The sequence below is a fragment of the Staurois parvus genome, unplaced genomic scaffold (genome assembly GCF_062004578.1).
Source record: "Staurois parvus isolate SC_StPar_1 unplaced genomic scaffold, SC_StPar_1.0 ptg000023l, whole genome shotgun sequence".
Lineage (NCBI taxonomy): Eukaryota > Metazoa > Chordata > Amphibia > Anura > Ranidae > Staurois > Staurois parvus.
Window position 1 is genome coordinate 1,187,253 of NW_028317819.1, and position 23,940 is coordinate 1,211,192.

Here is a 23,940-nt window from a genome sequence, read left to right on the forward strand (position 1 = left end):
CTGTTCAACCAGGTTAAAGGAAAAAAAAAAAATTGGATCCCTGCAAGAGATAAATTTTATTATTTATTACAGGTACTTATATAGCACCATCAATTTGCTTACACACACACACAAACACACACACACACACACACACAGTTCCAAATTATTATACAAATTCTATTTAAGTGTCAAAGATTAAATATTTTGTTTTTCAGTTTAACTCATGGATGGCCATGTGTCTCAGGGCTCTTTTGATCACTGAAAACAATCTCGGACACCTGTGATAATTAGATTGGCCGGTGAGCCCAATTTAAGGAAAAACTACTAAAGGAGGGCGTTCCACATTATTAAGCAGAGCACCATTTTCAAGCAATATGGGGAAGAAATAGGATCTCTCTGCTGCCGAAAAGAGTGAAATAGTTCAATGCCTTGGACGAGGTATGAAAACATTAGATATTTCACGAAAACTTAAGCATGATCATCGCACTATTAAGAGGTTTGTGGCTGATTCAGAGCACAGACGGGTTCGTGCAGATAAAGGCACATTGAGGAAGATTTCTGCCAGATCCATGCATTGGATCAAGAGAGCAGCTGCTAAAATACCATTACATAGCAGCAAACAGATATTTGAAGCTGCTGGTACCTTTGGAGTCCCACGCACATCAAGGTGTAGAGTCCTCCAGAATCTTGCAACTGTGCATAAACCTTCTATTCAGCCACCACTAACCAATGCTCACAAGCAGAAACGGCTGCATTGGGCAGAAAAATACATGAAGACTAATTTTCAAACAGTCCTGTTCACTGATGAGTGCCGTGCAACCCTGGATGGTCCAGATGGATGGAGTAGTGGATGGTTGGTGGACGGCCACCCTGTTCCTACAAGGCTGTGACGTCAGCAAGGTGGTGGTGGAGTCATGTTTTGGGCCGGAATCATGGGAACAGAGCTGGTCGGCCCCTTTAGGATCCCCAAAGGTGTAAAGATGACCTCTGCAAAGTATGTGGAGTTTAAGACTGACCACTTTCTTCCCTGGTACAGAAGGAAGAACTATGCTTTCCGTAATAAAATCATATTCATGCATGACAATGCACCATCTCATGCTGCAAAGAATACCTCTGCATCAATGGCTACTATGGGGATAAAAGGAGAGAAAGTCATGGTGTGGCCTCCATCCTCCCGACCTCAATCCTATTGAGAACCTTTGGAGCATCCTCAAGCAAAAGATCTATGAGGGTGGGAGGCAGTTTACATCCAAACAGCAGCTCTGGGAGGCTATTCTGACATCTTTCAAACAAATTCAAGCAGCAACTGTCCAAAAACTCACAAGTTCAATGGATGCAAGACTTGTGAGGCTGCTATCAAATAAGGGGCCCTATGTTAAAATGTAACATGACCTGTTAAAATGTTTAAAAAGTTAAAATGTTGTTAAAAGTTTGATTGAAATAGCTTTTGATTTCAGTAAATATGCTGCAAACACAACAAATGACAATTTTCAGTTCTTTACAACCTATAAAGTGTTTTGAAACTTACTGTGTATAATAATTTGGAACATTGCATTGGTAGTGTTTTATGTTTTAAAAAAATCCTGTTATTAAGAGGTTTGTTCAATAAAATTTGAATTGTACTCTTAATAGTTGATAACATGAGAATTATGCTGACTGTTATTTACATCAATTATTTAGGTAATGAGAAAAATATCATTTGCATAATAATTTGGAACAGGGTATATATATATATATATATATATATATATATTACATTCACATCAGTCCCCAACCCTCAAGGGGCGTACAGTCTAAAGTCCCTAATGTACCTTCATACATACACGGGCCAATTTAGAGGATCTATTTAACCTACCAGCATGTCTTTGGAGTGTGGGAGGAAACAGAAGTACCCGGAGGAAACCCACGCAGGCACAGGGAAAACATGCAAACTCCAGGCAGGTGGTGCCGTGGTTGGGATTCGAACCAACGACCTTAGTACTGCCAGGTGGAAGTGATAAGCATTTAGCCAGTGTGGATGCTGAGCTCTCCTCCGATGTGCTATTGTATTCTAGTGATGCAAAAGCTAAAAAGGTGTTTCATCAAAGCAGTCTTTGTCACAGACTAAAGAGCTAAAACCAAGGCTGCTTTCACACTGAGGAGTTTTTCAAGCATTTTTGCATTAAAAAAAAGTTCCTGAAAAGCTCAAGAAAACTGCTTCCCTGTGTATGTGAATGTATATCTATGTATGTTTTCACACTGAGGCATTGCAGTGTAAAGACTCCTGTTAGCAGCATATTTGGGGCATGTTTGGGGAGTTAAAAAAATGCCCAAAAAAAGCCTCTTCCCATTGAAATAAATGGAAAACACCTGAAAAACGCTTGAAAAACACCTGAAAGCCCCTCAAAAACACCTCTCAGAAACGTTTTTGATGCAGTTTTTAAGTTACGTGTCCTTTAAAAATTCTCAGAAGGCACTGTAAAAGCGCCTATGCGTTTTTGCTGTGTTTTTGTGGCGGATCAGTGTGAAAGGAGCCTAAGGCTGCTGAGCCATACTGCATTAGTTGTACCACTGCCTTAACCATGGACTTTTAATAACGGTTTTTGAGGTTTACAGCTGAGCTGTGGCATTTGTAGTATTTGGTAAATTCCTGCTACACATCCTAAAGTTTTTGAACTTTTTTTTTCCAGTGGGTAGAATAAGATACAGGAGAATAGCATTTCACTTTACATACTAGTCCCTATTGTTGAGGTTTTAAACTGAAAGTTCTTTTTAGTTTGTTTATGCCTGCTAACCAAAGCAGTCCAAACATTGTGGGAGGAATATCTCGTGAACTGAGAAGCATATATGTATGGAAAGCAGCTAAGTAGTTAACGGTGGGATGATTCATAATCCAGTGTTGTGGGGATTTGTGCAGTATGATGTCATGAGGTGTGTCGGATGGCTGAGTGGAGACAATGCATTTTTTTGTGAGTATTCATCAGCATGAGAATAAGACAGGCCATATACAGAGCACATTTCTTTCCGACAACCACAGGGTTGTTGGAAAGAAGTTTACTAGATTCCCCAATAAACAAAGACAGTATTAAACAGGTGAATCCCTCCCGCAGAGCCATTATGTTCTCCCAGCAGGGGGAGCAGTCCCTGCTGGGAGAACACATTGACAATTGCTTGCGACTATAGCAGCCGCTAGCGATAATAGCATGTAAAGTCCGGCAGGCTGATTGTACCCAGGTTGACTGCTTGATCAACTTGGGTATTATTATTATTATTATACAGGATTTACATAGCACCAATAGTTTGCTCAGTGCTTTACAATATAAAGGGAGACAATACAGCAACAATACAATTCAATACAAGAGGGTTAGGAGCAGGGGTGGACTGACAACTCATGGGGCCCCCGGGCAATAGGGGATCATGGGGCCCCTGTGTCCTTGCCCAAACTCAAAAAAGCCTATGAAAATGGTACCAGGGGCATCTCATGGGGCCCCCTACTGACCCCAGGCCCTTGGGCAGTGCCCGAGTTTCCAAATGGTCAGTCCGCCCCTGGTTAGGAGGGCCCTGCTCCTTAGAGCTTACAACCTAAGAGTACATTCAGCCTGTCCATACATGGCTCGAATCTTGTCCGGTTCCTGCTGAACTGGCTAAGGTTTGAACCGTCTATGGCTGACCTTAGTGGGAAGATGTTTCCAGTGTTTTTGAACAAAGTGTGGGGAAAAGGATACCTAGATGTTACTAAATTCACATGCTGTTCTCACAGGCAATGACGCTGACACTGGTAATGTATGAGTCAACTAACAAGTAATGTATGAGTAAGCTAACCATAAGATGCAGACACAAGGTAGTAGATATTTCCATTCAGAGAACCTTTTTTAGTGGATAAACAGTAACGTCAAACACCTGAAGATCTTTTACCAAGCCTGGGGAGCATACAACCGCCAATACAAGCGATTCTCTGTCCGCAGCTGTACGTGGGTAAACATCAATTGCTTCCGCATATTTCCCCAAATGTGAAACTTCCATACAGGCATGCGTGGGTAAATGGCAATGCAGAAGAAATCAGCGTTTATACAAGCGTGGTCGCATTCAGCCATTCACTTGTACTGGTGGCTGTACATGGCACTCCAGGTGCTGGAAAGCGATGGGGACTTTGTGCTAGGAGACTTGTCAGTGTGTAAACATCTGTGTGCCTAAATGAAAAAATATACACCTATGCAAACGAGAACCTGGACTTTGTCCATTGATAGTAAAGCAATAAAGGTTGACTAAACTACTGCCCTCCCTAGCTACAGATACTCACTACCTTATACTCCACCACTCCTCCATTCAGCAGCTGGAAGTGAAGAGAGAAAGCCCTGTGAAAGCTCCAACTCATGACTCTCTCTTTACCTCCAGATGACTGAGCTAAGTGCCTCATGACAGAACTGAGTGGCTAAATAACGAATCACCAGCACTGTTGCATAGAAATCACATGCTCCCCCTATCTCTATGTACTATAACATTTATTTTCACTTCTAGCAGTGGAATGGAACAAAAGAAAGGTAAGTATGTGGAGTCATGAACTGGGTGTCAGTTAAAGAGATCCTTTATTTGCCTATGCAGGGCAAAGCAAAAGAGAAACTTGGAGTAACTCCACTTTTGACAAAATAAAAACAATCCCATTTGGGTGATCAATGTACATTGCAAGGATTTTAACAAACTTTGTTGCAGATTCCTACCCGTTTCTGCTCTAAAGAAAAACTGTTTGTCTATGTTAATATGAAGAGTGAATCTGAATGGGAGCAACTTTTTCATTATTAATCAGCTGAGGCTCTTGCAGCATTCTAATGAGGAAACATGCAGTGTCAGCATCCCTTGGAGTATCTTTCCAAAATGTAATTTTTTTGTTGCAGAGGATGCCTGAAATCTGACTTTCATCTTAGTGCAGATGTCTTGGAAAATCAGTAAGCCAATCACACAAGCAGGAAATTAACATCTCTGGGGCAGTTCTGTAAACCATCTGAGTACAGAACACCTCCAGGTTGCCATATTGCATTGAATTTTACAAAGAAATGTCAGTGCTGCAGATTGAAAAGAAAAGGTCATTTTTAATAAGCTTCAGTTACAATTTGACTTGTGTAGTAGTTGTAAATGATTTTTTTTTTCTTCTATTTTTTCCACGAGTGGAGTTACCCTTTAACACCCCCCTCCCCAGTAGTAAATACTCACCTTTCCTTGCATGTGTTGTTTCTCGGGTTAGCCATTGTGACTAGGAAAAGACAGCTTGTCAGTCCAATTCCTGCTGACTCCGACTCTTGATTTACTGCCGAAATTAATGCGGTGTATGGCCCTGCTGACATTTCTCTATTCGACAAAAGGCAATTGCTCAACCAACTTTTTATCAAAAAAGCTAGTTGGGAAATAAAGGTATCTCTAAATATGACATGATTAACACACATCTGCAAATAGATGTTCTTGTTTCTCCAGATAGGGTGTGAGTGTGCTTAACTCCTTCCTCTCCTCTCTCTGTAGGTGAAACAATTGCTCAGCAGAAGCAGACACTTGTGTTTAGAGACACACCAACTGCCTTAGGTGTCGGGGGTAATTAAATTGTGCTCGCACAATGCAGCCAAATTGAGAAACCACCTACGTTATATTTCTTACATGCTCCCAATCAACTTACAAACAACTTAAAGTGGTTGTAAAACCTCGGATATGAAATAGGAACAAATCATATACCTTTATAGTGTGTATCCATCCAGATATCAAAACAGTGCACTAGGTATCATTTCTGTCTGCTGCTTTATTCCTCTGCTATCAGCACAAATCCCTTCCGACAAGTTTTTCTGACACCAAGAGAAAAATGGTGACAGGGAAGGGAGCTCCAACAGACTGACAGCCTCAGCTCTGTTCCTGTGAATTGTGTGAAGGGGGCGTGTCCCTTTCCTCCAATCAGCTCTCAGAGCTCTCCTCACTGAGCTCTGCAGTCTGTAATTTCAGTCCTATATTGCTTTTTTTCTGACAGCTCATAAAGGCTTTATTAATTTTGGACAGCTGTAGAGAAGAGAAGACTGCAGATAAACAGTTACAACTGTAGGATGATTTGTTTCATCTCTGTGTATCACCTGAGGCCAGTCACTTTGCTAGGTATATGGAAGTGTTTGCAACCACTTCAAAAAGAAACAAAATTGCAGCTTACCTTTGTTTGTACAAAAACCCTACTAAGCTTTCCTCTTCCATTGAATTTATGGAAGGAAGCATATCACCAGCCAAAAATGCATCACGCAGTTTCTGACAGTCCTCTTAAGCATTACATATATTGAACACTATATGCGGCCCTTTGGTGATGTCAGGGGCCACATTTGAGGCCCCCTTTAGCTCATAAGTTGACAACCACTGCCCTAGTTGCACACTGCAAGCAGCCTGTCAGGGGCGGACTGACAACTCATGGGGCCCCCGAGCAATAGGGGATCATGGGGCCCCTGTGTCCTTGCCCAAACTCAAAAAAGCCTATGAAAAAGGTACCAGGGGCATCTCATGGGGCCCCCTACTGACCCCGGGCCCTCGGGCAGTGCCCGAGTTTCCAAATGGTCGGTCCGCCCCTGCAGCCTGTAGACTCCTGTGTATAAACCTGCTCCAAATAAACAAGATAAGACTTTTTAAAAGTTAATTTTAGTTATGCTGTTTAAATGGGAACATATAAAAGTTTCTCAAATTTGGTTGCAAAAGTGGAAATACACCGGTCTCGTTCAAGTCCTTTGTATAAAAGTACACGTCTGTGTGAAGAACATCTCTCTATGCTTTTGCATCCTGCAGTCGCCTCCCGTGTTTTCTAAAATGCAAAATAGCACTGAGTGCACAAGTCCTAGCATTTGCTGGTTTTAAATTACAAATACGTTGCAGGTAAAAGGTATAGTGTACAATGTAAAATCTTAGCTGGAGGACAAATATACACGACTTAACCCTTTCCAGGTAAGATTTCCACTCATTACTGCAGGTTAGCTTATTTTAGATCAGAGTCATTCTGATTATGGGAAAATCTTAGAAATGGAAAAGGTGATCAGACAAACATACTACTGAGCAATGTATCAACAAATGAGGTTTGTCCAGAAAGTAATGAGAATGATATTTGAAATGAATGATATTTGAAAAATTCCTCTGATGATAAATTTGAACATTGTTTTCTTCAAAATACCTTGCGAGTGTACACGATGCTCCCAGTGATTTTTCCCCATTCTTCACAGCTTCCCTGGAAGTCGTCAAGTGGGAGGGTTTTGAATGCTTGCGTAGTAGCTCTTTGGACATTATCCACACTACCAAAATGGTGTCCTTTTAAACCCTTCTTTATTTTTTGGAATATGAAAAAGTCGATAGGAGCCAAGTCAGGGCTGTAGAGTGGATGGGGAAGCACTGTGATGTGTATTTTCAGCCAAAGCACTGTGACTCGTTGCATTGTCGTGATGAAGGATCCAAGTTGAGCCAATCTCAGGACACACATGAACAACTCTTTGTCTCAAGTGACCAGGTAAAATCTTTGATTCACAGTTTGACCAGTAGGTACAAAATTCCTTCTGGACAATTCCATGTGAATAAAAAAAAACAAAACAAAGACCATTGATTTGACTTCTAATTTGCTCAGTCAAACTTTCTTGGGGCGAGGCGTTTCTACATCTCAGGATTGTACTCAAACACCCAGGATTCATCTCCCGTGATCCCTCAACTCAAAAATCAGGCTCTTTTTTCCCAACAGGCTACAACAGGTCTTGGCAAATTAATTGACAGTGGTCTTTCTGGAACACGTTTTGCACACACTTTTCTCATGTTCAATGCTGGGTCACGATTTCATGCAATTGGCTTGGTAATTCCGGTTTCCTCTGCAATCATTCTGATAGTGAACTGTTGGTTACAGTTAAGAACAGACCTCATTGCATCCACATTCTGTTCTGTATTTGTTTTTCAATGCTTTTTATTAATTTTAAACATTTTAAACAAAAAAGAACTGAAGCAAAAGGCACACCAACGCAGGGGCTGTCAATGGCATGTAGGGTACAAAAGGAACAATGCTACAATGCCAGCAGTGCAAAAGGCACGCCCGCGCAGGGGCTATCAATGGCACAGAAAATGTGAAAAATATAGTGTTATAACTCCAACAGTGAAGTAAACCAAAAGCAGATCTCTACCACTTCACAAAGGTCAAACAAAGACAAAAAGAAAACAAAAAGAAAGGAAAGAAGAAAAGGACAAGACCAACAGCAGGGATCTGGGAACGCCCAATACCGATCAGCAACCTAGACCCAGACTAGCTAGGGGGGGAGTGTGGGAAAAGCGTATGTCAACCATGGCTCCCAGATTTTAAAAAATTTGTGTTGAGTCAGTACGGATACTCGACATCTGATCATTAAGCATCAGGGTGGACATACGGTCCCGCACTCCCTGAAGAGGGACAGCTCTTTGGTCTTTGCCATGGTGGAGAGTTTGGAATCTGATTGTTTGATTGCTCCTGTGGACAGGTGTCTTTTATACAGGTAACAAAATGAGATTAGCAGCCATCCCTTTAAGAGACTGCTTCTAATCTCAGCTTGTTACCTGTATGAAAGACACCTGGTAGCCAGAGATCCTACTAAATGATAGGGGATCAAATACTTATTTCCCTCATGAACATGCAAATCTGTGCATAATTTGTCAGACATGCATTTCTTTTGAATTTTTTGTTGCTATTCTGTCTCAGTGTTACAATACACCTACCATTCGATTTTTAGACTGATAATTTCTTTGAGAGTGGGCAAACATTCAAAATCAGCAGGGAATCAAATACTTATTTTTTTTCACTGTATATAATGTTTGGGAGTTTTAAGTAATTTTCTAGCAAAAAATTCAAAATCAGCAGGGGATTAAATACTTATTTCCTTCACTGTATGTCCAAAGACAATAAGAATCCCGCAATTTTCTGCTGTTGCAAAAGGTGTATAAGGTGAACCACTTTACAAACATTGTCGTCCACCTGTCTCCCAGGGGCGACACCCACTTGGTCCCTATGGACTAGGCTACGCAAATATTTATTGATCTGAAAACAGAATCTTGCCCAATATCTTCAAATCTTCATTAAGAAGCGAAATGGGCCAAAAGGCTTGCGGTTTCTGCACATCCTCTGTTGTCTTAGGAATCATTGAAATATGAGCTCTGCGGAATCTGGGGAGGGCAAAGAGCCTTGTCGTAAGTCACTGAAGTAACTAGCCAAAAAGGGTACCAACAGGGTTGCAAATTTCTTGTAATAGAGGCCTGAAAAGCCACCTGGGTCCGGGGCCGCGGAGGACCATAAGGATTTGATAGCTTGAAGTACTTCTGATACAGATACACCTGCATTAAGGGCTATCTGCGCCTCTTCAGACAATCCAGGGAGCCGTAAATCCTGAAACAGCGCTTCTGCCTGAGCTACAGGAAAAAGATCTGGTTTGGTGTACAAATGCGAAAGGATGTCCGCGAAGCACGAGATGATCTGCTGGGGACTGGGGATTGGAAGTACAACCCCCCGCAGGGAGCCGGATCTAGATCGGCTCATAGGGTTTCCCCACAGAATTGAGTTTCCTAGCCAGCATCGGACCCAGCTTATTAGCACAGGTATAAAACTTGTTTGGTCCAACATAGGGCCCATTCAGCCACCGAAGAAGCAAGTAAGTCCAGTTTTGCGGCTAGGGTGTCTCGCGCACGTTTATGGGCCATGGACGGGTGCGACTTCCAATGAGCATCCGCCAAGGCCAGATGAGAATGAAGTTCCGAAAGGTGCAGCTCCCACTTCTGAACCACAGCCAGCTGTATAATGTGGCCCCAAACCGTAGCTTTATGCACATCCCACAGGGGTACTGCTGAAGAAACAGATCCTGAATTGTCCGCAAAATATGTCCGTATGAAGGATTCAATTTGCTGACAGGTGACCTGAGTGGTCAATAAAGACTGATTAATACGCCAATGAAAAGAGCACTATGCTCTACCCGAGAATGCAAGAAGTAGAACCAGGGGATCATGGTCTGACCAGGGCAAGGAGGGGATAGATATCCGCCTGACTAAAGGAAGCTGTTGACAATGCATAAATACGTGGTCAATTCTGCAAAAAAACTGTCATGAGGATTGGAGTAGAATGTGAAGTCACGCTCAGTAGGGGGAAGTTCCCTCCAAACGTCTACCAGCCCCACAAACTGCAGGAGCGAGCGCATGCGTTCCTCCTGCACCAAGTCGTGAGAACGGGCCGCCCCCCGAGCATAGCGTATATCTAGATCAGAATCCAAGGAAACATTTGAGTCCCTGAAAAGGAGAAGGCGGCCCTTAGAGTGACGGGAAATGATAGAACAAAGATGTGAGATAAATTTGTGCTGAAGGCGATTAGCAGCATAATAGGAAACAAAGGTGACCTCCTGATCCCAAAGAGTGCCCTCTAAAAGTAGATACCTGCCCCTGGGGTCCACTACATTGCGGACACAGGTGAAGGGGAGATTGCATTTGAAGGCTATCAGAACTCCCCATCGTTTCTCAGGAGCCGAGGCCATGTAAAAAGTGGGATAATGAGGAGAAAGATACAGTGGGGCGGAGGCCTGAGAAAACCTGGTTTCCTACAGACATACCACGTCAATGTGCTGTGATTTAAGGTGATGGAAGACTTCAGACCACTTCTGAGGCGAGTTAAAACCTTGTACATTTTGTGAACGTAATTTCAAAAGAAGCGAAGCCATGGCGGGATTGGTGTAATCTGCTCAGCAAAGAAGGCATAGGTTGGCCAACAATTTCCACTCCCAGGGATAGCCAGTCCATGGCATCCTGAAACCCTGCCGAAAAGGCCAGGAAAGAGGGAAAGATAAGAAGAGGCATAGCCATATCACACCTATGGTGAAATGCATCCTACACAAAGGAAACGGCCCCCATGTTTTCCCCATAGATGCGGGCGAGCAGCTTACCCCCCAGGGAGCCAGCAGGTCTACTGATGTGTCCGGTGGGTGGGAGCGTGCCAACCATGCTGCTCACATGCACCCCTCCCTTCTCATTCTGTTCTGTTTTTGACAAAGAGGGGCATATTGATTGTTGTTTGTCTTCAACACCTTCTCATCCTTCCTTGAAGGCACTGAGCCATCGGTACACTTGTGCAGATGATAGCGCAGCTTCTCCTTAAGCTTTTCTCACCATTTCTAAACTCTCTGATGCACTTTTATTGCTTACTACTGTTCCAAACTCTCTTGCATTTTTCATAATACGGGGCATTTGAACAGGTTGTCACAAAAAAGAATGTCTCTGACAGGGCTGGAATGCAACTGATCAGTGTTTTAAATGTCTGGCACCCCACCCCAAGACATCTTGGCCAGCTTCTCCCTTCACAGAGCCCTTATTGAGCGTAGGAATTTCATTTTCATTATATTCTATACACACCAAAAGATGCACAGTGCAGCATTGTCTGAAAATTTCTTACACAATCAGTCCTACATTTGAACATTGGTGGTGCCCTGGTGATCACTGCAGCACTTAAGCTGACCATGAATGGATCAATATTTGTACAATTCCACAGGGACAAGCCACATTTTGATCCATCTATAGGCAGCCTTGTCGTACAGAAGTCAATCTCATGACTGACTTCTGTATGACCAGTCTGTCGTTTTTCTTTTTACTCAATCAGTGCCACCGCTATAGCCAGAAACACTGATCATCATATTGTGAAGGTGGGGAACTTTCCCCGCTGTCAAAATACAATAGCTGTGGAAGAGATTTCTCCATCAACACACTCACTGGTTGAACAAAAAAAAATGCATCATCTTTGGCCTGCCTAACCTTCCTGATGGTCTTTCAAGCCTGGTGAAATTGTATTCATTTGATGTCAGGGTTTGTAAGCCTGTAGAACCATATCTAGGACAGGTCCAATGATGCACGGCCAGGTAAATGCCTAGTGATTTGTCACTTACCTGGTATAAGTATTGTTTTCAGCGGTTGGACCTCTAAGCCTTGTACTGGATATTGCAATGGGGAGTTTGCTTCAGCAACAATAAACTTTTCAGCTGGAGTGTATGTCCTAATATTGAAACAAAACAACATGTCACTATAACATCATTTAAATAAATCAGCTGTTACATCACTTACGGAATAATAAGGAAACAGTTGTACAACTTTCATCTCCTGAAGGGCCAACCATCATAATCTAAGAGTATAATGTATTGTAAATGAGGATCTGTCAACAAGAGATTAAAGCTTCAGCTTTAAAAAAAAAAAATGTCATACTTACCTGCTGTGTGCTGTGGTTTTGCACACTGTAGCCCCAATCTTCCTCTTCTCGGGTCCCCTGCCAACGCTCCTGGCTCCTCCCCCTCGACCAGTGCCCCCAATAACAAGCCGCTTGCTATGGAGCACTGGTGCTTGCTTGCTCCAGAGCCCAGCTCTATGCATCCACATAGACCCGTGACTTGGCCACGTCACTGAGGTTAAAATAGGGTATTTAATGAAATCAGAAAGGCTTTGTTTTCAGATTCATTATGTTATTGAGGGTGGAAGGAAGGAACCAAAGAAGGCATATTAAAAGCAGATTAAACCTCAACTTTAAATAGCTCATATGTTTTTGAGACCTAGCTTCCCAAGGAGTGCTATGCATTCAGATCTCTGTAAGTCTAGAAGTTGGCAATACACCCTCAAACTACTATTCCACTAGCAAAGAGGATAGAGCAGGGACAAATAGTTCCCCACAACTGCAGAGTCTGAAGAGTGTTGTCACTCTCCCTTTTGATGAACCATACAATGGATATACACATCTGGTAAAGATTTCATATAATAATCTTCCTTATAAGTGCAAGAAATTATTACAGAACATGTCCCCTCTATAAGGTGGTCTGCCCTTACACATCTCTCAAATTCCATAGTTACAGTTACATAGTTGGTATGGTTGACTAAAGACACCAGTCCAATGTGTGTATGATGAATCTATGTCTCTACCATTTCCCTGCATATTGTGTTCGCTAAGATGCCCATCTAAAAGTTTTTTGCAATTAAATCGACACTCCCCACTGAAACCACCAATTGTGGAAGGGAGTTCGTCATTCTTTCTCCTCTACTCCTTGTGCAGTTTATCCACTTGAGCTGGAAGTTTTACCCCATTCATGACCAGGCCATTTTTTGCTATTCGGCACTGCTTTAATTGCGTGGTCATACAACACTGTACCCAAATTAAATTTATATAATTTTTTTCACACAAATAGAACTTTCTTTTGGTGGTATTTGATTAGCACAGGTTTTTTTCTTATATAAAACGAAAAAAGACTGAAAATTAGAAAAAAAAAACCCACAATATTTTCTACTCTCTATTATAAAATATATCCATTAAAAAATCCAATTTCTTCATAAATGTAGGCCAAAATGTATTCTGCTACATGTATTTGGTAAAAAAAAACACAAACAAACAATCCCAATGCATGTATATTAATTTGTTTGTGTGAAAGTTATAGCATGTAAAAACTATGGCATACATACTGTATACTTGGAAATTGATCAGTCCTGATATAATGATGGCCTATCTCACTTGTTGAGGCCCCTACAAATGTTAGGGCAGTACAAATACCCCCCAAATGACCCCTTTTTGAAAAGTAGAGAGTGAGTCAATTTTTTCCTTTTTTCAAAAAAAAAAAACACAAACTAAAATGTTTTTTTTTTTCACATTTTTTTTTTACATACAATTTGCTGATTCAGGGACTTGTCTAGTTATTGCTTACGTTGATGTGGTCAGATTAGCAGTGTGGTTTAGTCACCAGTCACACTGCTGCAATTTAAAATCATGCAATTTGTGTGCAATTTCAGTGTGATTTAATTTGAGATTTCTGAAGACTTTAATAATACTTGAAGATTTTCAACAATTTCTTGCAATTTGCAGTGCGATTTCCATTATATTCTATGTATGTGAAATCACAAAAAAAGTAATGCATGAACTACTTTAGAAATCATGCTGCAGCAAATCGCACATGTTAAGACACATTCATTAGATGCGATTTCAATCTGCAAATTTCACTTGAAATTTCACCGGTATGATAGGGCACTTAGGCTTGGTTCACACTGGAGGCGATTTAAAACCGCTTTGTTTGAGATTTCACTGTGTTTTCTGAAGATTTCCCAACAATTTATTGCATTTTCCGTTTTTTCAGTGCGATTTCTATTGTAATCTATATGTGAAATCACAACAAACTGCAGAAAAAGTAATACAAGAACTACTTTTGAAATTGCGCTGCAGCAAATTATGTATGTTAAGACACTCACTTTCATTAGATCCGATTTCAGGTACGATGTCAATTCCCAAATTGCACCTGAAATCGCGGCGGTGTGAACCAGGGCTAAATGTTTTTTGTTTTTTTTTACTTCTTGATCATCTTCAGTTTTATATGCAGTAATCAGCTTAGGGCTCTTGCACACAGGCCAGCTGAGCAAGTTCAGTGTAAAGCAGGCCATAGACAAATTGAAAAATGAAGGAAATTTGCGTCGATCGGCGAATCGTTTGTTTTTTGCATCATTAGTGTGCCAGCTGTGATACGCAATTTTTGTGCCGCAATCCAAAATGCCTGATCCAACATGCTGGGTTTTGTTTTAGAAAATCAAAACAATTGATGTCACGTTTGTATGAGCTATTTTTGTTATTCGATCCACAGAACTTTTGTTTTGCGACTAGTCTAAGCCCTGCTTTATTCCCAGTGAATGTCCTTCCCCCAGGCAGCCCAGGTGCTGTGTGCAGTCTGTAATTGACATGAATAGGTGTGTGTTTCTGTACTCGTGTATACAGCGGTGCGGTCATAAACATGACTACAGCATATGGGCACAATGTAGTCAATGTCTTTCTATGCATTCCATAAACTTTAAAGAGGTGCGCCATAAGAGATTGACAGTAAAAATCTGAAACAACTTCTAACCCATCCTTATACTATTTAAACCTAGAAAAGAAAAACTTGACAGCTGCACAAAATCCACTGAAACAGTAGAAAACAGCATATTTTTCTCTAGAAGAGCTTGTTAGATTTAAAATTCTTGGTGGGTCGTCCTCATATATCCACCTACCCAGCGAATCCAGAAGTGTGCTGCTGTGATCCGCAATTTGTTGACACATGCCTCACAGGTCCAGGTGTCCATCACCTTCCCTGACTTCATCGGGAGCTTTCTGTCTCTTTGGGGGTCAGGCAGATAGCCCTTCAATGACACGCTACAAGGCCCACCTTCCTCCTCTGTCCACTGTATGGAAGTCAATGACTCCTGGGATATACGACGTGCATATACGTAGGTACACCGCATCATAAATTGCACCCCGTTCATGCGAACTGTTGGTGTACGTTAACTTAACACCCCAAAAATCGGTCCGCAAACCGCTGTGTGATGTGCAGAATCAGATCGCATAGGAGTGAATACCCATGCGATCCGATTCTAGTGCGGACTCAAAAAAGGGTCCTGCACCTTTTTAGTGCGGATGCGGTGCAATTGGAGCCATACAAAATGTATGACTCCAATCACACCGCACACAAATCGCATGTGATTTGCACAAGAATGCGGTGCGGTTGCTGTGCGAATCACATGCGCTATACTGCACTGCATATATGTGAAGGAAATCAGTCAGTCAGACACAAACAGTTTCAGAGCTTAGATATACCAAAATGCATGTCATAATGCATGATATACAAGGAGACTTAGCTCAACTTACTGTGTGCGTGTTGTGGTACCTTGCTATTTATTGTAAATTGTACCCCAATGCACAGATATAGTACACTGCATTTTCCTGCAAAGTACAGCCGCTCACAGCTTTTCATGTTAATGACAGGCTCTACACTGCACCTGACTGGGAAATAAGCCAGCAATTACACTAAACGGGCTCAGCTGGCCCATGTGCAAGAGCCTTAAGCCCCCTGTCACATCAAAGCAGATTTTGAAATCGTGCGACTTACAGTGAAGTTGCACGATTTCAAAATCGGGTGACCTGCCGATTTCAGTTGCAATTGGCATGACATCTGGCACAAATGTCTATGCAAATCGCAACAAAAGTAGTGCATGCACTACTTTAGAAATTGGTGCGGCTGTAATAGCGAATAATAGGGTGCAACTTGGCATACGATTTGCAAGTCACATGGCATGCAAATCGCATGCCAATTCACACCCGATGTGACCGGGGTGTAAGTGACCAGGGTGTAAGTGCCCGGTCATACCTGTGAGATTTCACGTGCGATTTTCGAATTGATAACAAAAAAACAGCGCAAAAATTAAATAAATAAAAATAATCACAAATAAATGTCCATGCAAAAAAAAAAAAATATATATATATATATAATATATAATATATTTCAAACATAAGTCCTTATTTTCCCAAAAGGATTTTCAAAACAATGTTCCAAAATGTGCTTCCACCTAATCACCATGTGAAAAATAATATTGACCGCACTCACCAGATGGAGGTGAGTAATAAGCCTCATAGGATATAAGGGATCCTATAGCCCCTCAGGAGGAACTCAAAATCGCCTTCACCCTGCTTAGATACAGCAATCGACTCCACTCTACTTCTCGAAGGAATCCTCAATAGTGTGCAAGGAAAGAAAGGCTACATAGTGTAATACTGCCACTCAATACCATATAAATCCATAGAATAAGGACACTCACATGTTTCAATAAAATAACAGGCCTTGTTTAATAGCCTCAAAGGCTTCAAAGGAACAAATTTCCAAATTGTAAATATAGGGATCTCACGCTTTAAGGATCACTGTAGATGACGACCAGCTTTCCACCTCAAAAATGGCTGCTTGAACCGCAAAAGTCGGCGTGCGTTCCAAATACCGGAAGTGACGTAGGCCAAGAAGACGGCAGACCGGAAGTGCGTCAGCGCGTTTCACCCCACCCACAGGGCGTTTTCAAGACCTACGTCTTCTTGGCCTACATCACTTCCGGTATTTGGAACGCACGCCGACTTTTGCGGTTCAAGCAGCAAATTTGTTCCTTTGAAGCCTTTGAGGCTATTAAACAAGGCCTGTTATTTTATTGAAACATGTGAGTGTCCTTATTCTATGGCTTTATATGGTATTGAGTGGCATTATTACACTATGTAGCCTTTCTTTCCTTGCACATTATTGGAGGATTCCATGGAGAAGTAGAGTGGAGTCGATTGCTGTATCTAATCAGGGTGAAGGCGATTCGAGTTCCTCCTGAGGGGCTATAGGATCCCTTATATCCTATGAGGCTTATTACTCACCTCCATCTAGTGAGTGCGGTCAATATTATTTTTCACGTGGTGATTAGGTGGAAGCACATTTTGAAACATTGTTTTGAAAATCCTTTTGGGAAAATAAGGACTTATGTTTGAAATATATATATATATATATATATATATATATATTTGCACGGACGTTTATTTATTTGTGATTATTTTTATTTATTTAATTTTTGCGCTTTTTTTTGTGTTATTTATTATTGGTGGTTTTCACTGGTGCACAGCTGCATAATTGTATACTTTCTTTGATTGGCGCTGGGATTTTTTTAGTTTGATTTTCGAATTGAAACCGCATCTAATGAATGTGAATACCAGTGTCTTAACATCTGATTTTCTGCAGTACGATTTCTAAAGCAGTTCTTGCATTACTTTTTCTACAGTTTTGTTTCGATTTCACATATAGAATACAATGGAAATCGCACTGCAAATTGCAAGAAATCGTTGAAAATCTTCACAAGTAGCAATAAAGTCTTCAGAAATCGCACCTGAAATCACACTGAAATTGAACGCAAATCGCACGATTTTAAATCGCAGCAGCGTGACTGGTGACTTAAGGATGAATTGGCTGCCATTACAAAATGCCTCGATGCATGAAAGCACGTGCATTAGGGCTCATTTACACATGCTTCAAAATGTGGCATTGGATACACTTTTTTTTTTTAAAGCACTCTGAATGCCAACCAAAGCCCCTGTCACTAAATAAAATGGTAAGCTTACAATCCTGTTTACACATTTTGTTTGCTTTGCTTTAAAACGTCTTTAAAGCCTCCATAGAAGTCTATGACAAAGCTCGCTCACAGCACCTTCTGCTTTTGAGAGGCTTTTTTAGCTTTAGCTTCACTTTGTTTTGGAGGTATTGCAGATATGAGATATCCCAGGATTCGCTGGGAAAACAGCAAGCGAGCCGGAGTGACATCAGCAGTCACTTAGGGTTCATGTATATATATTCTGGAAGTTAGTACATGTAGTTTGCAACATGGGAACACTATAGCGGAAGGTGAGTGGCAGAGGATCAGCAGAGCTTGGGGACCGGAGCAGGAAAAACTAGGAATGTTACATGTGGTGTGCTGTATAAAAGACACCTGTCCACAGGAGCAATCAAACAATCAGATTCCAAACTCTCCACCATGGCAAAGACCAAAGAGCTGTCCAAAGAGGTCAGGGACAAGATTGTAGACCTACACAAGGTTGGACTGGGCTACCAAACTATCGCCAAGCAGCTTGGTGAGAAGGTGACAACAGTTGGTACAATCATTTGCAAAATGGAAGGAAGACAAAACAACTATCAGTATCCCTAGTTCTGGTGCACCATGCAAGATCTCACCTTGTGGAGTGTCAATGATCATGAGAACAGTGAGGAATCATCCCAGAACTACAGGAGGATCTTGTCAACAATCTCCAGGCAGCTGGAACCAAAGTTACCAAGAAAACAATTGGTAACACTACGCCGACAAGGATTGAAATCCTGCAGTGCCCGCAAGGTCCCTCTGCTCAAGAAAGCACAAGTCCAGGCCAGTCTCAAGTTTACCACTGAACATCTGAATGATGCAGAGGACGACTGGTTGAAAGTGTTGTGGTCAGATGAGACCAAAATCGAGCTCTTTCGCATCAACTCAACTCGCCGTGTTTGGTGGAGGAGGAGGAGGAATGCGGCCTATGACCCCAAGAACACCATCCCAACTGTCAAACATGGTGGTGGAAACATTCTCCTTTGGGGGTGTTTCTGCTAAGGGGACAGGACAATTGCACCGCATCAAAAGTGACGAGAGATGGGGCAATGTACCTTGGGTGAGAACCTTCCTCCCTCAGCCACTGCATTGAGAATGGGCCGTGGATTGGTGTTCCAGCATGACAATGACCCAAAACACACGGCCAAGGCAACAAAGGTGTGGCTCAAGAAGAAGCACATTAAGGTCCTTGAGTGGCCTTAATCAGATTGGCAATTCGAACTTTCAGCTCCCTCCACAGATTTTCAAACGTCAGCCACCAAACCTTAATGACTTGGAGAGGATCTGCCAAGAGGAGTGGGACAAAATCCCTCCTGAGATGTGTGCAAACCTGGTGGCCAACTACAGGAAACGTCGGACCTCTGTTTTTGCCAACAAGGGATTTGCCACCAAGTACTAAGTCATGCTTTGTGAATATCAAACACTTATTTCCCTCAAGAACATGCAAATCAGTGCGTAATTTGTTAGACATGCATTTCTTTTGAATTTTTTTTTGCTATTCTGTCTCAGTGTTACAATACGCCTACCATTCGATTTTTAGACTGATCATTTCTTTGTGAGAGTGGGCAAACATTCATAATCAGCAAGGGATCAAATACTTATTTCCTTCACTGTATATGGGCCCGGAGTGAGTCAGAAGCAGGCTTATTACCCTTGTGCATGGCGTTAAAGTAAGCAGTCAGGAATGGGGCCAAGAGCAAGGAGAATTTGCGATAATAAAGACCAGAGAATCCATCTGGACCCGCGGCTTTTGATAAACGGACGGACTTAATGGCCTGCAGCACCTCCGAAATGGTGACAGGGGAGTTCAACGTGTCTTGTGCCGAAGTCAACAAAGGATGGAAGGTCGAGATCCCGAAAAAAAGGCATCAGCCTTATCGATAGCAAAGGGGGCAGGCTGGGAATAAAGATAAGATAAAAAGGTAGCGAGAGAATCCACTATATTTTTAAGGTCAGAGGAGAGATCACCATTCCGAGCATAATTTGATGGGCTTATGGAGGCAACCAGAAGAATTCAGCCTCCATGCCAACATAGCACCACCAAGTTTATTAGCAGAAGAAAAATATTTATGCCTGGCCCAGCAAAGTGCCTTCTCCAACTGGTCTGAAGCCAGAAGGTCCAATTCCACAGCGATATTATTGCGGGCCTTCCGTCTCTTAGCCGAAGAAGAAGGTCTCCAGGTCACCTCCACCAGCTCAAGGCAAGCAGTGAGATCTCGGAGAGGCAGACAAGAGGGTAGATGGACATCTGGGGGCCGCGGCTGTCACTTCCACCTGGTGGCCATCTTGCGTTCCAGTCTGGTTCCACACACAAGACACAACCTGTACACACTGCAGAGCACTAGATGCGAGTCAGGAGACCTGGCTTTCACCACAGCCGCGGCCCCCAGATGTCCATCTACCCTCTTCTCTGCACCTGGAACCTTTTCTGGATGACGTCCCTATGTACCCATGCCTGCTAACTACTTACCTCTTGTGAGTTACATACTATTGTGTGCAATAAATGATTGCATAATACTGCACTTAGTCTGGCGCCCCTCCCTCTCTCTCTCCTCTTATCACCACCGGACATATGGCTTCTAGCGGCCCTAGGGCCAAAATATTATATGGAAGGATAGGGGTCTCCGCAGGAACCGGAAGGGGGAGGGGAAGGGGTAGGGAAGGGAAGGGGAAACATGATGAGCCAAACATGGAAGTACCATCAGGGTCAGATCCAACGCCCACACATGGAGGTGCCCTGCCTGCCCAGCGGGGGGGGGGGGTGTAGAGAGGCCCCGAGGCAAGGGCGGAGGAAACCACCCCACACCGGGAGCGGTCCCAAAAATGAGCCAAGGACATCCATAAAATACCAAACAGGTCAAAATAACAAAACACCTAAGGAAGTGATAACAGGCATGAGAAAAAAAAACATATCAGAGCGACCAATTAAGGTCAAAAGCCTACAAGAGGTACAAAAAGTAACCTAATGTTAGTTTAAAGCAATACAAGAGGCAGTGGGTCCCCCCCAGTGGGAGGTCCAGCACCCACCCCCCTCAACCACATCCTCAAGGAGAGTGAATCGTAAGTATGTCTAGTCCAATTCCAACCCCATCAGGGAAGAGAACTGGTCTGGATCTCGCAACCGGGCACGCTCCCCTAAGGGCACTAATAACCTTTGTGCTCACGTTGCAGCAAGTGACGGGGGAGGTAAGGGGGGTATGGCAAAGGAAGGAGGGGAAGGAAAAGAGGGGGGGGGGGGGAGAGAGAAAGATAGGGAGAGAATGGGGGGGGGGGGGGAGAAAAAAAAAGTGTGGGGGGAGGAAGGTGGAAGGAGGGAGGGAGAAGTAAAGTTGAGAAGACCAGGAGGAAAGAGTGGGCAAAATGGCCGGGCCAGGGAGGGATAGAGCGGGAGGAGGAGGAAGAGGGCAATAGAAAAACGGAGGGAGAATAAAAGAGGGTAAGGAAATTAAGGGGAGATGGGAAGAGGATGTGTGGGTTGTGAGGTAAAGGAAATAGAGGGAAGGGAAACACGAGAGGGGAAAGATCAGGCAGAAGGCACTTGTGAGCGGGTCAGTAGTCCCAGAAGGGAAACTTGGGAGCCAGGGTCCTCAGGAAAAGTCAATGGCTTCGGGCCTGGCATGGCAATACAACAGTACTCACGACCCTAGGAAGATCCAGTCAGCCAGGATCCGATCGGGGAGAGGCCATCACTGAAGGGGTGGAAGGGAGAGAGCATATCCGGGGCTGGAACTTCTCCCAGGAACGACCGGGAAGTGGAGTTGATGGCCTGACAGCTGGGAAACATGGTGGAGTAGAGTGCTTCCCCTCGGAAAGCAAGGCAGGGCAGACAGGATCGCCTGGGCTTCATCTGTGGTGGTTGCTGTATAGGTGCACCCCTTGTAGGCAAAGCCCAATTTGAACGGATAGCTCCAGCGGTAACGGATGTGGTTAGCAAGGAGGGCTGAGGAGTAGGGCTTCATCTGGTGTTTCACAATTGTGGTCTGATATAAGTCGATGAAGATCTGGTAACAGTTGCCTTGAAATTGTAGGTCAGAGTGTTCCCTGGCTGTCCGCAGGAGGGTCTCTTTCCTGTGGTAGAATGTAAATTTAATAATAATGTCCCCGGGGAGGGCCACTAGTTTTTATTGGGCCTAAGGCACAGAAGAATTTGACCCATGTATGGCCTGCAAAAGGGACTACTGAACACAGATGAAACGCATTTTAATATTAAAGCTGACCATGCAGTAATTTTTCATTTTAATAAGTTACCTTTGATTCTCTAATTATTAGTGGAGTCAAATTGATACTTAGCTTCAACCTCAGTAACAAGGAAATTCATAGAAGCAGGATGAACATTTTTTTTAACAAATTTCTTTGTAACATTGTATTGGTTTTTCTATCGGGAGAGTCCATTCATTCCAAAACTGAATGTTAGAAACAATGTTTGTTCACATTGTTGTCAGTAAAGCCCTGATGAAGGGGGAGCTTAGTCCCCGGAAACACGTTTGTGAACTTTTTTGGATTGCACCCCTGACTTTTAATGGAATACAGTTGTATTTGGACCTTTTAGCAGTGGTGTGGTGCTTCAATTTCTATTCTGCAAGCTGTGTCACAGATTTAGTGCTTAGCTCATCCATCAATCTCACAATGTAGTGTGGAGCAAGTACCAAAATGTCTTGTGATCCCATTATAAAGAACCGAAACTAAAGTATCTGGGCATAATACTGGATTATAATTTATAGACAGTTGGTTAAAGTGATTCATTTCAGTATGATAGATGCAAACTTGCAAAGAGTTTACTGACACTTTATGGCTAATATAAAGTAATGGTGGGGAGTTGTCTTGACAAATTTTTACAGTTTACTAGCCTTTTACTAGGCCTTAAAAGCTACTTGCCTATCTCGGGAAGTAGGTGGCCTGTGTCTTAACGCCCCCAAACTGTTCGATATCCTTTACTTTAAAACTTCCTATAGGAAGTAGGAGAGCTATGAATGAAGTGTGCATGTGGACTAATTCCAACATGGGTGTGTCTGGTCTGTGACTTCATGAAGAGTCTCTTGATATTAAGTCCTCATGCACATTTGACGTTTTTACAGCTACGGTTTTTGGCTTTTGATGTTTTTTTCTACAGCTAGTAAACCCCCCAGCATGTTATCCTATGTGTCCTTTCACACAGACTGTAAACAACATATTTTGGCTGGGACGTTTGTTGCCTGGAAAAAAACCCAGGACTAGTGGGTTTCTAGTGGAGCTTTTTAACTGTAAAAACGCTCTAATGCTGAAAAATGTGGCAAAATGCGGTAAAATGCATTTTTGGACTTTTTTTGACCCCAAAAAATATTTTTTTTGGTAAAAAAAAAGCTAAAAAAGCTAAAACCGCAAATGCAGAAAACCGTGGGAAACCACAGCTAAACACTAAGTTTTTAATGTGACTTTACACAGCTAACACTGAATTAAAAAAAAAAAAAAAAAAAAAAAAAAGAAGAATCAGAGTACTTGGAGCTTGTTCACACTATAGTGCAGGGACGTTTGTCTTGGTCTTTCTGCACAACAAAATCAATAGTTCTCTATGTGTGCTTTTCACACCACAACACTGGTATCACTTGCAGATTTTTTCTGCAACATGTATAAAACTCATTGAAGCATGCATGAAAACTGATGTAAACTGATGTCTCTGCAAGTGAAATCTGTGCGTCAGTTTCCATCAATTTTTCTGCACTTATGGTGTGAACTAGGCCTTTAGCCCAGGGCTTGAAATTTCCACTCGCCTACTCACCAATGGCAAGTGGAAATTATGGTGGGGGCAAGTGTGTCCCCCAGGGCAGTCTTGCTGAGCAGGCTCGGAGCTCAGGTCGGATCTGTCATTGGCACTCTGAGCCGTCAGACTGCTCAATAGCTGAGCACAGTGAGTGCTCTCTGCCTCCTCCTAGAGTGCAGTACCCTGAGTGAACAACGAAGTACTGCAACTTTTTATGGGGGTGTGTGTGTTTTTGTGTGTGTCTGTGTATGCATGTACATGTGTCTGTGTGTATGTACATGTGTGTATCTGTA

General features: G+C 42.7%; 1 protein-coding gene across 2 annotated transcripts in view; it reads right to left on the reverse strand.

Moving 5' to 3' along the window:
* B4GALNT1 (beta-1,4-N-acetyl-galactosaminyltransferase 1) overlaps positions 1-23,940 on the reverse strand; it is a 225,225-nt gene that overhangs the window by 65,907 nt on the left and 135,378 nt on the right. For both annotated transcript variants that reach the window (XM_089692643.1, XM_089692634.1), the window contains one exon: positions 11,880-11,986. In XM_089692643.1, the coding sequence (XP_089548769.1) occupies positions 11,880-11,986 (107 nt within the window). The remainder of the gene's footprint in view (positions 1-11,879; positions 11,987-23,940) is intronic.